Genomic DNA, 14,490 nt, shown 5'->3' with positions numbered 1-14,490 from the left:
CTTATGTGAATTAATTTATCTAAAAGTTTACAAGGGCTCATTTGGCATACCAAATTAGATTTGATTAGATTGGACTGGATTAGATAAGATAGGATTAAATTGGATTGGATAATACTGGATTATATATAATATTATGTTGTGTTTGAATTGGACTATAAATAATCATGTCTTGTGTTTGGTATGTTATAAGATTAGCTAGTAATTAATAATTTATTTTATATATTAATTTATCAAAATCATCTTAGATTTATTTTAAAATGACATGTAATATAATCTAACTTAAAATAATAATTATTGGTAAAATTATTAAAAAATGTAAAATCTTCCCTTAATTTTTTTTATATTTAACATATTATAGTTTTTAATCCCATGAATAGTTGAGGACAAAGTTTTAGCTTAGAAAATGTAATCTGGAGTCCCCTTGGAATGAAATTTTACTACTATTTATGATTAAGTGGTGGGCCTATTATTGTTATCCTACCTTTACTTTTTTTACACCAAACATGATATAAAAATTATTTTACACTAAAATTATACAATCTTGTGATATATAACTAAAATCAAACGGCCCCAAGTGTAATATTTATATAAATATCACAATCAATGTGAAGTTAAGAGAGGGCCAGGGCTGCAATCTAGTAGCATTTGAAAAATTCTTTTAAGGCCTAGTAATTTTAAAAAATTACTTTATAGTAAAATAAGTAATGTTCCTATTGCTTTTTAGCACAATTTTTTGTAGTTTTAACAAAATTAATTAATTAGTCCCTAAAAAAATCATATATTTAACAAGAAAATTCATAACGGCCTCAATAGATAATATTTATTGAAAAGATATTTTAGTTTAACTATGATTAAAAAAAGTCGTAACTTTACGATTGACCATAATTGAAATGACTATCTAAGACTATAAAATTATAATTAGTTAGAAATATTTCTCTCATATTAGCCACTTAGGAATGAGTTTAAAACTTGCTCTATCTTTCTTCTGGTTTGTTTATGTAATCTCAAGTGATGAGTTTATCATTCTCTTGAATTATTGGTAGTGTATGTCTTTTATTCTAAAATATCTTCTGAACATATTTCTCATAATATTTTCTCTTCTTTTTAATCATGTATTTCTTTTTGTTTTGAGATATTTTAACTTATTGCTGGATTGTTTTTTAAATAATGATTGAAATTTTTATCTTGCTATGACATAACTAAATAAAAAAAACCAATTGCTTGCTCATTTTAAATGATTTCTATATTTGAAAATTAAACCGAACTGAACCCAAGTTTTCGGTTCAGTTCGGTATAGTAGTAGTCACACTTCAACATTCAACAACCCGTCTTCTCGCGTAAATACCACGCTCCAAAGAATCGCGTGAATCCCAGAAGGGTTCATCTTCACGAACTTCGATCACACCATAGGGTAAAAAAAAGGGGTAAAAATTTTCACCAACCGAACACCACAACGTGACCCTTCGTCCCACCCTCTCCACCAACCAAACACACATACACAAAGGCTGAGCAAGAGCAAGAGCAAGAGCCAAAGCAGCTGAGATTATAATTTGACTTTCACTTTGACTTTTCACAATGGCGTCAATGGTCTCCACAAACTGCGCTCAATTCTCCGGCCTGCGCCGCTCATCGCCCACACAGTCTTTTTCACAGCACGTCAACTCTCACCTCCGCCTCTTCTCTTCTCGTAGACCTCGCCGCGGCAGCAGCGTTGTCGCCATGGCCAGCTCCAACAAGGTACTCAATTTTTTTCTTTCAAAAAAATTATATTTTCTTGTTTAATTTTTATTTTTTGAATGCAAGCAAGCAAGCATCATTTGTGTAAATTATAATAGATCCAGCATCGGCGTCTTCTAATTTATTTGCGAGAGGAAATTTTTATAGTGCATTATTCTCTATAGGGAATCTAAACTCATTAGGTGATTTTAATTTAAAAAGCAATTTTGTGATGTCTCTACTTCAAAGGATGCCCTTTTTGCTTTTTGTTATATTGATTTTTTTTTTAAAAAAAATTCATACATTCTTACATGCTACATATTGGCACATTTTTTCTGTTCACTAACAAATCTTCTTTTGTCTTTGTGTTTGCAGTTCTTTGTTGGGGGAAACTGGAAGTGTGTAAGTAGCTGTCTTTGAGTACATTTGTTCTTCCGTTGAAATTCTCTACGTCCTTAAAAGAATATGGAATTGAAAATAATTATCATTTCAGAAGCATTTCACATTAACAATATGCATTTTCAAACCGTATGTGGCATTGGTTCTGCAAAAGTCTCTTCTGCTTTTCTTTTTTTCCAATTTTTTTTATTGCTACTCTAAATATTGAGGTTACATGGATTTTGGTAATTTATTTCTTTTCTCCATTTTGAATTTTTTTTTTTCATTGTTGTATTCTATAGAATGGAACAAAGGAATCTATCACCAAGCTTGTTTCGGACCTGAACGATGCAAAGTTGGAGGCAGATGTTGGTGAGATGATGCTTCTATTATCATCTTTAGATGCATATTTAGTTATAAGGTTTCACTGTGAACATTATGTTTGGGTTTATCTGCTTGTTGCTGATGTTTGCTCTATTTTGGAAAAGGATTTGGTTTGGGCTATACTAGTAGTAAATTCCCATTTTGCAATTTCAGGTCTCAACGTCTCATAGTCAGGTAGTTTGATCTTCAAACCAAAAGTGTAAACCAGGTTTATTTCCACATAATTTTCTACAAAATGGCATGTAACAGTTGTACTTCCCCATGTTTTAAAAAATTAATAAAGTTGGAAGTTTTCTTCAGTGTCCAACCATTTGTTTAAGATTGATTTTTTGTATTGAGGGTTTGGCATTCTGATCATCAACAGAAAGTTTAGAAATGTCCCTTATATCTTGTACTCTGTTGGAATTTATGCTATGTTAGTAAAAGTTTAGAAAGCGCTTAATGCTTTATTCTTTTGAGTTTGACAGATGTTGTGGTAGCGCCTCCCTTTGTTTACATTGATCAAGTGAAGAATTCATTAACAGATAGAATTGAGATAGCAGCTCAGAACTCTTGGGTCGGAAAAGGTGGAGCATTTACAGGAGAAATCAGGTAGCCTGCTCCTCTTTGGTGGGCATGTGGGAATTGTTCATAATTCTGTGACCCTTGATTTAATTTTTTTATTGTTAACTTTTTTTCTTTATTGATGCTGATTTGAAGGGGGATTACTGTCAGTGGACAAAAATTTTTGTATGCTGATCTAGTGTTAGAACTATTGATTCTTCACTAATAGGATTATATTTTTTTTACTAATAGTGTTAACGTGACCATCCAGCATAAGCTGCTTTCCTTGTTGCTAATTTAGGGTTTTGTTCATGATGTGGCGTGCTGAATTGACTTTTGGCACTTGGTTCTTCAGGTTCCTTGTGTACAAAGGATGAATATGAACGTCATGACAGTTTTTCCTTAACTATAATAGTGTCTAACATCTAACAAGTATCTTTAGTACATATGTTTCCGTTGACCAACCTTAGAGGTGCATCACTTTACTTCATGTGAATTTTGCTCATTCTATTATGATTTCAGTTTTTATCATCTATAGAGTTGGTTTGTATATGGGCTCTCCTTGATGTGGTAATGTAATGCGTGATGTTTGGTTTTGGTTATTATTGCACTTCTACTTGCCTCTTTATGATAACTGTAATCCGTTTTCTAGTGTGGAACAACTGAAAGATATTGGCTGCAAGTGGGTTGTTCTGGGGCATTCTGAGCGCAGACATGTTATTGGTGAAGATGATCAGGTGATGATTTTGAAACTTTGTTCTCGGAGATTTGAGATAACATATGACTATTGGTTTTTCTTATTGATTAGCTATATTTAAAATTTGACTGAAAAATTATCAACTTCAGTTTATAGGGAAGAAAGCTGCCTATGCCTTGAGCGAGGGACTTGGTGTAATAGCTTGTATCGGGGAACAGTTGCAAGAGAGAGAAGCAGGAAAAACTTTTGATGTCTGTTTTCAGCAACTTAAAGCCTATGCAGGTGATTTCAAGCTGGTGTTTCTTTTCTCATGAACGGTAACAGTCAATCAGATTATATTGTGAAAATAAAACGACTGTATTCAAACTTCAGCAACCTCCATCTTGTGCAGATGCTATACCCAGTTGGGATAATGTAGTCATTGCATATGAGCCTGTATGGGCTATTGGAACTGGTAAAGTGGCCACCCCCGAGCAGGCTCAGGAAGTACATGCTGCTCTTCGTGATTGGCTTAAAAACAATGTCTCAGCAGACGTTGCCACTAAAACACGTATTATCTATGGAGGTACTTTATTTATTGCATCTTTTTTCTATATTTTTATTTGTTTGCTTGCTGCTGCAGAAAATAGTTCTTTTGTATACAAAGCGTTTGTTGCCTTATCATGTTGTAATGGGTGTTTTTCAACTGTATCATCAGAGATGGGACTTGATTATACTTATTAGTAAGGATACTTTACAGTCAGCTGTTGTGATTTTGTAGCTCTTTGTCTGATAAATTTGTTACCTCTGTGTCATTTACTTGGAATTAATTACAAATAAAGATTGGATGTAATATTTTCTGAGGATAAGACGGCAGCTTGTTATGTTGCTCGGTTGAATTAGTTAGGTTGGTTATTTATTTATTTATTTGGTGGTTACCTTGTCAAGATTTCTTGCCAAACTTGAAACCTGAATAGATTATTGTCCTTTCAAGTTAGAAAAATCAATTTTATCTTATTCATGGGAATTGGCATTCAGTCCTATTGTATGATGAAAGCCATCATTTTCCATTTGAACCAAAAGCCTTCGATAACAGTGGTTCCTTAAGTGTATTGGTTTTACAATGCTTGTTAAGGTGTTCAGATCTCCTTGATATGCTGATTGTTGATTGCCTAAGTTAAAAGTCTAATGACCTCTGAATTCCTTTCACAGGGTCAGTAAATGGAAGCAATTGTGCTGAACTTGCAAAACAAGAGGATATTGATGGTTTTCTGGTTGGTGGCGCTTCCTTGAAGGTTGGTTTCTCCAGTATTTTTGTTTCAAAATTATATTCATTAAAGCTGAAAATATTTTGCTCTGGATAATTCAGAACACTTCCTACTTCAATGAGTTAGTACAAGTGGTAATAGTGTGCTTTTTGGTGATGCAGGGCCCAGAGTTTGCTACCATTGTCAATTCCGTAACATCCAAGAAAGTAGCTGCTTGATGTATAAACCTGTTCTGTCAAGATCAACCAATAATAATGGGCTAAGAGAATCTATATCAGTTTAAAGCTAATTAGTGTAACCAGCCTATGCCCTTGCTATGTTCAATGAAAGTTTTGATAGTTTATTTATTTGTTTCTCCTTCCCCAAACAATCGGAGATTCCTTCTGTTTCTCTATCGTGGGCTGAACTTGTTTGATACCGGACAGGAGAACAATATACAGTTATGTTGATGGCACCGATTACATACATTTTGTTTTTTGGTTTCCTGTCACGACACAATACAGGGTTTACTAATAAAATCTCAGCATCTTATGTTGCTCATTCCTGAGCATTCTGTCATTTTACCTGTTTGACACTCTTATCTACGGTGCATGCTACTCTCTCTCATGTGCCATTCCAAATCCAATATTCAAAAGATCAGAGTCAGCTTCTCTATTATGGAACATGAAAAGTGGTCGTTGCTTGCTCGTGCACTTCGTCGCTATCAGCGGACCAGCGGATATCTAGGCAAATCTTCCATGGACCTCCGTCTTCCCGCGAGTCTACAGTGGTATCACCAAGTTCTGTGCTGTTACGTCTACCATGCTGGGGGTGGGGGAGTCATTTGACACGTTTGATAAGTTTCCACTTCCCCCCACCACAACTAAAACTTACATAAGCATAAACATTTGATTTGTGACAAATCGTCATTTTGGAAATTGATTCAGTCAATACAACTGAGGTCAAACGATGACTTTTGTTTGCATTCATAGACGTCGGCTCAAAGGGGCACTCTTTCGTTAAAAAATTAATGTCAAACACCTACTTTCCATTATATAATGCTATATACTTACGTAATATAGCTGGTAATGCATCACTCACTCACGTGGCCAAATAAGAAGAGACGGAAAAGGATGCATTTACTATAGATGATGATGATGATGAAGCTAAGGAAGGTTCAACGCTGTATTTAGTAAGACAGTGGAAAATTCTTGTAAATGGATTGTGAGTTGACTTTCGAATAACTCTACATCTGGAGAGACAGCACCTTTCCAATACGAGAGATGGCTGAAGCTGCAGTGCTCTATGCTGTGCAAAGACTTTCTGATTTACTAACTCAAGAAGCAGTGTTCTCGCAAGGAGTGAGAGGTGAAGTCCTGTGGCTGCAAAGAGAATTGACAAGAATGCAAGGTTTCCTGAAAGACACGGATCAACAACAGGACACAGATGATGGAGTTCGCCGCTGGGTATCTGAAGTTAGAAATGCTGCTTACGATGCTGAGGATATTGTGGACACCTTCATGGTCCAACCAGCTGATGGAGGAGGATTTTGGGCTAGTTTGAAGAAGTATGCTTGCATATTAAACCGAGGAGTGAATCACTATGGTGTTGGGAAGGATATAGAAGAATTGAAGGGAAGGATTATTGATATTTCTCGTGGTGCAGAAGCTTATGGTATCAGAACCATCAGCTGTACAGAAAGGAACAGAAGCTTGACTGAGCGATTCAGGCATATTAGAAGGACCTCCTCTAATGCAGGCAACGAGCAAGTTGTTGGTTTTGAAGAGAATACAAAGATGTTGATCAAGCAGCTTCTTAAGGATGAGCAGCAACGTTTTGTGATTTCAATATTGGGCATGGGTGGCTTGGGCAAAACGACTCTTGCTCGAAAGCTCTTTAACTCTACTGATGTAAAAGGAGGATTTGATTGCCGTGCCTGGGTTTGTGTAACTCAGGAGTATACAACACGAGATCTTCTCCAGAAAACAATAAAATCCTTTCAGAAGCCCAAAATAGAGGATTTGGAATTGATGGAAAGGATGACAGAAGAAGACTTGGAACTGCATCTTTATGAGTTCTTGGAAGGGCGGCGATACTTGGTGGTCGTTGACGATATATGGCATAAAAGTGCCTGGGAGAGCCTAAGAAGAGCCTTCCCAGACAATGGGAATGGAAGTAGGATCGTAATAACCACTCGCAATGAACCTGTTGCTATGATCACAGATGAGAAGAACTTCGTTTACAAACTTAGATTTTTGAATCAAGAGGAGAGCTGGAAATTGTTTTGTAAGAAGGCCTTTCCAGATACTGCCGATGGTCAGGCAACTGTCTGTTCTCCGGGGTTAGAGAAGTTGGGAAGGGAAATGGTGGAAAAATGTCGCGGTTTACCACTTGCAATAATAGTATTGGGTGGGTTGCTATCAAGAAGAGATTCTCATGAGTGGCATACGGTGAAGAACCACCTATGGTGGCATTTGACACAAGATTCAGATCATGTTTCACCTATACTAGCCTTGAGCTACGATGAACTGCCATATCAGTTGAAGTCATGCTTTCTGTATTTGAGCCTTTTTCCTGAAGACTCTTTGATCGACACAGAAAAACTGATCCGGTTGTGGATAGCAGAGGGTTTTATTCCAGAGGAAGAACAAGATATGGAGAATGTTGCTGAGGAATACCTGAAAGAGCTCATCGACCGAAGCATGATTCAAATAGCTGAAAGATATTTGGATAAGGTCAAGACATGTCGCATCCATGATTTGATACGAGAACTTGCAATCAAGAAAGCCAGGGCATTAGAATTTCTTGATGTGTATGATGGGAAAGTAAATCTATCTTACTCTTCTACATCATTGACTCGTAGACAAGTTATTCCTTCTGGAAACATGAAGTATGTTTCGTTGGTACATTTTTATCCACGGCTAAGATCACTATTGTTTTTCAATCCTGATCGTGAGTCGATCAACATAAAGCATCTGCAAACTCTATGCTCAAGCCTCAGATTTCTAAGGGTGCTAGATTTGGAGGATACTAGAATTGAACACAGTGGAAAAGTTTTGAGGTTGACTGATTCGATAGGAAAACTGATTCACCTGAGGTACTTTGGGTTCAAATGCAATAGCTTAGTGGAGTTCCCACGATCCATTGGCAACCTGCAGTGCCTAAAAACCATGGTTGCCAGTGGTAACTCTTGCTGGAAGCTGCCTTCTCAGATAAGCAAGCTCCATCAGTTAAGACATCTCATAGCTCGTCCTCTTGGTCACCTTCAGGTTAGTACATTAACAAACCTCCAGACTCTTAAGTACGTAAACTTTCAACAGTGGGATGCGGTTGATGCGAGGAATTTGATTAATCTTCAAGAGTTGGAGATACGTGAGATACCTTATACAAATATGAATTTCATATTGCAAGTGAATAGCCTTCGGAGTTTAACATTGCAGACAGACACAGCCTTTAATACGCTGCTTCCCCTTTCTCGTTGTCCGAATCTCATCAAACTGAAGTTGGAAGGAAAAATCAATATTCTACCCAGAAGTAGTGATGAGTTTCCACCAAATCTTTCTGTCCTGGTCTTATATGGTTCATTGCTCAAGGAGGACTCTATACCAATATTGGAAATGTTGCCGAGCCTAACAATTCTTCACCTGGGAAATGATTCCTTCTCTGGAAAGAAAATGGTCTTCTCCATGGCAGGTTTTCCTCAACTCCAAGTTCTAAGACTTTCTTGGTTGCGCTTGTTAGAGACATTAGTGGTGGAGTCTGGAGCTATGCCTAGACTCAAATATTTCAGCATTGAAGACTGCAACAACCAATTGATGGTCCCAGAAAGATTGAGGATGCTCCCACTCCCCCAAGAATTGTGATACCACACTATATGCTTGTTCTGTGAGTCATCTGACACTTACCCTCATATAGACAACATTTATATTCTCTAGAGTATGCTTTTTTTTTTTTTTAATAAATCTATATATAATATTTTCAATTTGAGATATATTGTAATTGTTTGTCTTCATCTACTCATGTTCCCTTGTTATTCTTGAATGCAAATGTTTGCATATAGTTTCCATTTGCAGAAAAGCGTGCATCTAAAGTATCCATGCTTAAGTAGTTCATTCATTTTCTACAATGTGCTAGCTTTGAGCATACTTTACAGAAAATTCTGGTGACTTTTTATGTAACCAGGATTCTTTGACAATGATGGAAAAATCTTTTGTGGGTTTGGGGCTCCATGGGGTTTTACCCCTAACCAGGTGAATTTTGAATAATTTTTAGAAAATAAGAAAAAATAATCTCTAAATTCTTAATGGGGTGGGGTTTGCTTTTGTACTTCTCATCCCACCCCAATCCCCATTATATATAAATATTTTTTTAATTTTTATTTCATCAGTTACAATGTTAGTTAATAAATTTTCTTTTTATTTTTACTTGATATAAATAGGGTATAACTTAAAAAAACCCTACAATATAATTTTTATTTAACTTGAGATATTGTTATGTTTTTTTTCTCTTAAGATACTACTTTCTTCAAACATTTTTCAATTTTGATATTATTTCAAACATTTGGAGATTTTTTAAAAATAATTTAAATACTTTATAATATGGTAATGATTTTATTGAAGTCTTTAATTTTTAATTTATTGAAATCATGTATCTATATCTCTTATAAAATAAATAAATGGGGAATGAGATGAGGATAAGAAAATCATTCCCCAAGTGAAGATTCATCATCCCCACCCCATTGTCATTCCTATCATGCTCACAGCAAATTTATTTCCAATCAATACATTGAGCCATTGACTAGCTATTGATGCCTAAATGCAGCCAACACATGATTTTGATTCTCCTATGATTAAATATCCTCTAGTTCAATCAGAGCAATTTGTTATCATTTCTGTTTTCAACTTCTTATTTAGAACTATATATATATATATAGAGAGAGAGAGAGAGAGAGAAAGAGAGAGTACATTTGAATCTCAATTTTTGTGCCAATGTTATTGGTCGTAATATCATGCAACATGATAAGGATCCAGTGCTGAGCTTAGTTTTTATTGATCATAATCTAAAATAATTTTGATCATTAATTTAATGTTTAATAAAAATTTAGTTCAACACTGAATCCTAATTCCATACAAAAAAATTTCAGACAAAAATCAAATGTACCGGAAAGGAGCTTAACATGAATACCAAATAAAAAATTTATTGAAAACGAAAGAAAAAAGAAAAAAAAATTCGCTTTTACCAGATTACTTTTCTTCACTTCTGTTTGCTTGTACTTCACTTCAAAAGCCTAATGATCTGGCAATGCCAAGCAATTACCTCTGATTTCAAGCATTTAATATGGCATCAAACACTTGAGTGAGCATAAATCCAAAGAAAAAGTTCCCCAGTGAGTCTCTACACTCAAAGCATTTATTCCAAATTAAACTTCCTATGAAAGCACTTTGAGCCTTGAACCTCGTATATTAAGCACTTAGAGGACAAAGAGAAGCAAGCAAAACAATGGAGTGGTTCTATCCCAGAAGAAGAAGAGGACCAGAGTGGAAACAAGGCTGGACAGGCCAAACCTTGGCCTCGGTATCTTCACCACCACCAGCATTACTCACAATTTTTGGCATTGTTATTATTTTATTGTGGCTATCTCGTTACACAGGCCTCAAGGCTCAGTTGCACGTCACAGCAATCAACCTTCAGCTATTCCTCATCTTCTTGCCATTTGTGCTGATATTCATCATAGCTGCATATTCCTCAAGTGGGAGTTACAGCTTTCGGCTTCCGCGCCTCAACGGCAGTGGAGGGTCAATGCAGCAGGGAGAGGGTGGTGGTGGCAACCCCTGGGGTATTGCCATGTTGTTGGTGGTTGTCTTGGTGTTGCTTTCTTATCAATCTTCATTTCATACAAAATGGTTTGGAGGAAGTTAGTATATAAGTAGTCTTTTTTTTTTTTCTTTTGGTGAATGAAATATACAAGTAGTTAAAGTCAAAGAAATAAGAAAATTAATATATGTATGAGGTGCTATTAGACTTGATCTTGGAATCCCTCGAAGTGTTTGTCAAGAAATGCACATAGTTCTTTCTGATATATGTATTGAGTGGCTTTGAAAGGAAAATATGTTCTTCAACTTAAAACATATTGTATTTTAAACCTTAAATATAGATTAGTTGTGTATACGAAGCAAAAATTTAAAACAATTTTCCCATTTTCAGCTAGTTAATTTAAATTCAAACTCTAAATGTAAAGTGTATTTATATCTTCACCCCATCTTTGAGGTAGAGGATTTGAGTCGATGATTAATGAAAATTAATCCCACAGGCTTCATGAAAATTAATTTTTCTTTCAAACATTTGAAACATCCAGTCCAGTTTTGTGGCTCAGGTTAAGTTACAATCCTTCTAACTGTCTAGCTAAATTGGGAAGTGGCTTCACCCCTGATTCCATCATATTACTTATATTTGACTGAACCGTAAGTTAAAATAACTGAAACTTAACTGAAGCCCAGTTTTATAATTCTAACGGCACTATTAGAGCCACAAATTGATTCATGCAGACAAAGTTTTAGTACCAAAGTCTACCTGACATTTGCTTTCATATATACACGTTAACATAATCTTTACTTAGATTATTCATTTCCGAGTGATTACAAGTCCTTGGGCCAAAAGATTTTGGAGGGTAGTAGTGGGATTCTACTTTCTAGCTACCCTACAGGTACTCTTGTGATGGGTCATGCATGGCTCCAATAAACCATTGGATCACTAAGCACGTGGTAGGTTCTAGTAACTGAAAATTTGCTTGTCACACTTTAAAATCTCAATGCTGCCCTGTCTCATAGAGCAGAGACATCTAAAATTGACATTTTTGGACACTTACAACACAGAGCCTAGCTAGGGAAAGCTAATTGGGAATACTTAGTCACTGCCATTTGTGTGAATCAGGTTTTGGTTAGGACCAAAAGACGTGATATGGGTGATGGACCTCTTCTGCCTCCAATAATAAATAATAATAATAATAATAATATCTTGGACTCTTTAACATTTTGTGGCCACTAGAATTTGCCACTATTTTCATTTTATCAAAAGCCACCCACCGACTCCATTTACTTTTTACAATTTTCATTTTCTTTAATTGACCATTTTGCTTGAATCTCAACTCTCAAGTGAAAGTGAGTGATTGCTTGTTCTTTTGCAACAATTATTTTCCTCCTGAGAAACGAGATAGTTTCTCCAAAAAATTGACGAAAATTTTTCTTATCATTTCCTCAGTTTTCTCATCATCCAAACAAGGAAAATATCAAAACCAACACAAAAAAAATATAGATATAATGTGCAAAATGCTTTAATATCAACACAAAAAACCCAAATCACAACTATATACAAACTATATTCTCTGGTATTTACAACTTTATATAAACTTGCACAATTACTTATATGTATTGATCAAAGTAACATATCATTTTAGCATTACATACCATATGTATATACATATAGAGTATCAACCAAACCAGCTATCAAGAAATCTAGATTGGTACTGCACAAGAATGAGGAGCAACACAATGAAGGCAGCCACATCTCCACGGCGAGCTCCACTCCGACGGCAGGTGATGACTACGCCGGCGTTTGTCCCAAGGAGGCGAGGCACAGAACCTATCTGCACTGTCCCATGATGATAGGCAACGAACAAGGAATATTAGAAGTACGGGGGTTGAAAAAAGAATCCAATTCTTATTCAATCGTTGTCCAGCACTCTCAACGATTGACACGTAGTTGATGTACGATGATATGCCGAGAAGGATTAGTGCCACTGCTATGATTAGGAGCACTGGATATGGTAACGGACTCAGAGTGAATGAATCAAATATACTGCGTCTTCTGTACATCTTCGCATGTGGTCTTTTGGTTTTTTGGTGATTAATAGGGTTTGAAGCTTTTATGTCAAGTTGAGATGTGGGGAATTTATAGCAAGAAAAAGTTGGTGTTTGATTTGGTGGGTCGCCAACTAGAGAAGTATGTTGAGTTGGGTGATTTGTGATCCTTGAGTTCTTGATTGACTTGATATCATGAGCACCATTTTTTTTTTTTGGGAATAAAATTAGATTCAAACGATGAGTTAAGTTTCATATATTTAATTGGTCCGGCTGGCTGTGAAATTTCATCCAGCCCCTCATAGTCGAAGTTATTTAAATTATATTTATGAATATTATAAAACTTTCTGACTTGGAAAATGTCGTTTAACCTCTTACCCTCAATTTTATTTTATTGAAACTCTAGAATACGAATTCGCCCTCTATAATTTTAAATTCTCAAAATAACCTCATTTAATTAAATAATTTAATTATTATTCATTGAATTATAATTATAATTATTATTTTATTATAATCATAAATATATTTATATTTTTAAATAGATTATTTTTATTATTAATAACAAGAATAAAAAGTATTACAATTAATTAATCTATTAACAATAATTAATAATAATTTTTATTAAATTGTTAATAATAATAATAATAATAATTAACGATAATTATTATTAATAATTAATTTTTGAATGATAATAACAATAATTAAAATACAAAATAATAATTATGATAAAAATTAATTAAGGATTTTATAACAATTGGTTATAATTTAACTCATTTTGATTTTAATTCTAAGACAAAATAAACACATAAATGATAATACAACTCATTCTAACTATGATTTCTTCAGTTCAAGTAAATAAATTAAAATAATAATAATTATTATTATTATTTAATAATATATTTTCTCAACTATTTATTTTTAATTTAGTTTTTTTTCTAACAACCAATATGTTTTCATTGAGTTAAAATTGATCTACATCTTATTCTATTGTAAGATTTTACAAAACATGTTTATTTTCAAAAGTTAAAAAAATCTACACATACTCTCTCTCTCTCTAGAAAACGTTTAAGAGAAAAATAAATAAATAAACAAAATAACATTATAATTTATTTACTTGAACTGAAGAAATCATAATTAGAATAAGTTGTATTACTATTTATGTGTTTATTTTATTTTAGAAACAAAATCAGAATGAGTTAAATTGTAAACCAATTGCTATAAAATCCTTAATTAATTTTTATTATAATTATTATTGTTATTATTATTCAAAAATTAATTATTTATAATAATTATCGTTAATTATTATTATCATTAACAATTTAATAAAAATTATTATTAAATATTTTTAATAGATTAATTAATTGGAATACTTTTTATTCTTGTTATTAATAATAACAATAATCTATTTAAAAAATATAAATATATTTATGATTATAATAAAATAATAATTATAATTATAATTCAATTAATAATAATTAATTTTTTAATTAAATGAGATTATTTTGAGAATTTAAAATTATAGGGGTGCATTCGTACTCTAGGGTTTTAATAAAATAAAATTGAGTGTAAGGAGTTAAACAAAATTTTTTAAATCAGAAAGTTTTACAACATTCATGAATATAATATAACTAACATCGAATATGGGGTGCTGGATAAAATTTTACAATCAGGCCGTAAGTTATGTAACTTA

The 14,490-nt window shown here is 33.9% G+C and overlaps 3 protein-coding genes and 1 pseudogene across 3 annotated transcripts; 3 read left to right on the top strand and 1 right to left on the bottom strand.

The window, feature by feature from the left end:
• The first annotated feature begins 1,421 nt into the window (after positions 1–1,421).
• On the top strand, positions 1,422–5,505 carry LOC18034154 (triosephosphate isomerase, chloroplastic). The gene is made up of 9 exons (XM_006423530.2): positions 1,422–1,737; positions 2,092–2,118; positions 2,397–2,466; positions 2,946–3,069; positions 3,674–3,758; positions 3,868–4,000; positions 4,110–4,283; positions 4,910–4,992; positions 5,127–5,505. The coding sequence occupies exons 1-9, from the start codon at positions 1,576–1,578 to the stop codon at positions 5,181–5,183; spliced, it is 915 nt and encodes a 304-aa protein (XP_006423593.1). The 5' UTR covers positions 1,422–1,575; the 3' UTR covers positions 5,184–5,505.
• A 648-nt stretch (positions 5,506–6,153) lies between these two features.
• On the top strand, positions 6,154–8,845 carry LOC18034194 (disease resistance protein RPP13). The gene has a single exon (XM_006423528.2). The coding sequence runs from the start codon at positions 6,228–6,230 to the stop codon at positions 8,805–8,807; it is 2,580 nt and encodes an 859-aa protein (XP_006423591.1). The 5' UTR covers positions 6,154–6,227; the 3' UTR covers positions 8,808–8,845.
• Positions 8,846–10,443: 1,598 nt separating this feature from the next.
• Positions 10,444–10,863, top strand: LOC18034581. The gene has a single exon (XM_006423527.2). The coding sequence runs from the start codon at positions 10,444–10,446 to the stop codon at positions 10,861–10,863; it is 420 nt and encodes a 139-aa protein (XP_006423590.1).
• Positions 10,864–12,252: 1,389 nt separating this feature from the next.
• LOC18033855 lies at positions 12,253–13,012 on the bottom strand (annotated as a pseudogene).
• Between the last annotated feature and the right edge of the window lie 1,478 nt (positions 13,013–14,490).

The sequence above is a fragment of the Citrus clementina genome, unplaced genomic scaffold, assembly GCF_000493195.1.
Source record: "Citrus clementina cultivar Clemenules unplaced genomic scaffold, Citrus_clementina_v1.0 scaffold_8, whole genome shotgun sequence".
Lineage (NCBI taxonomy): Eukaryota > Viridiplantae > Streptophyta > Magnoliopsida > Sapindales > Rutaceae > Citrus > Citrus x clementina.
This window is presented reverse-complemented; position numbering and strand designations above follow the sequence as displayed.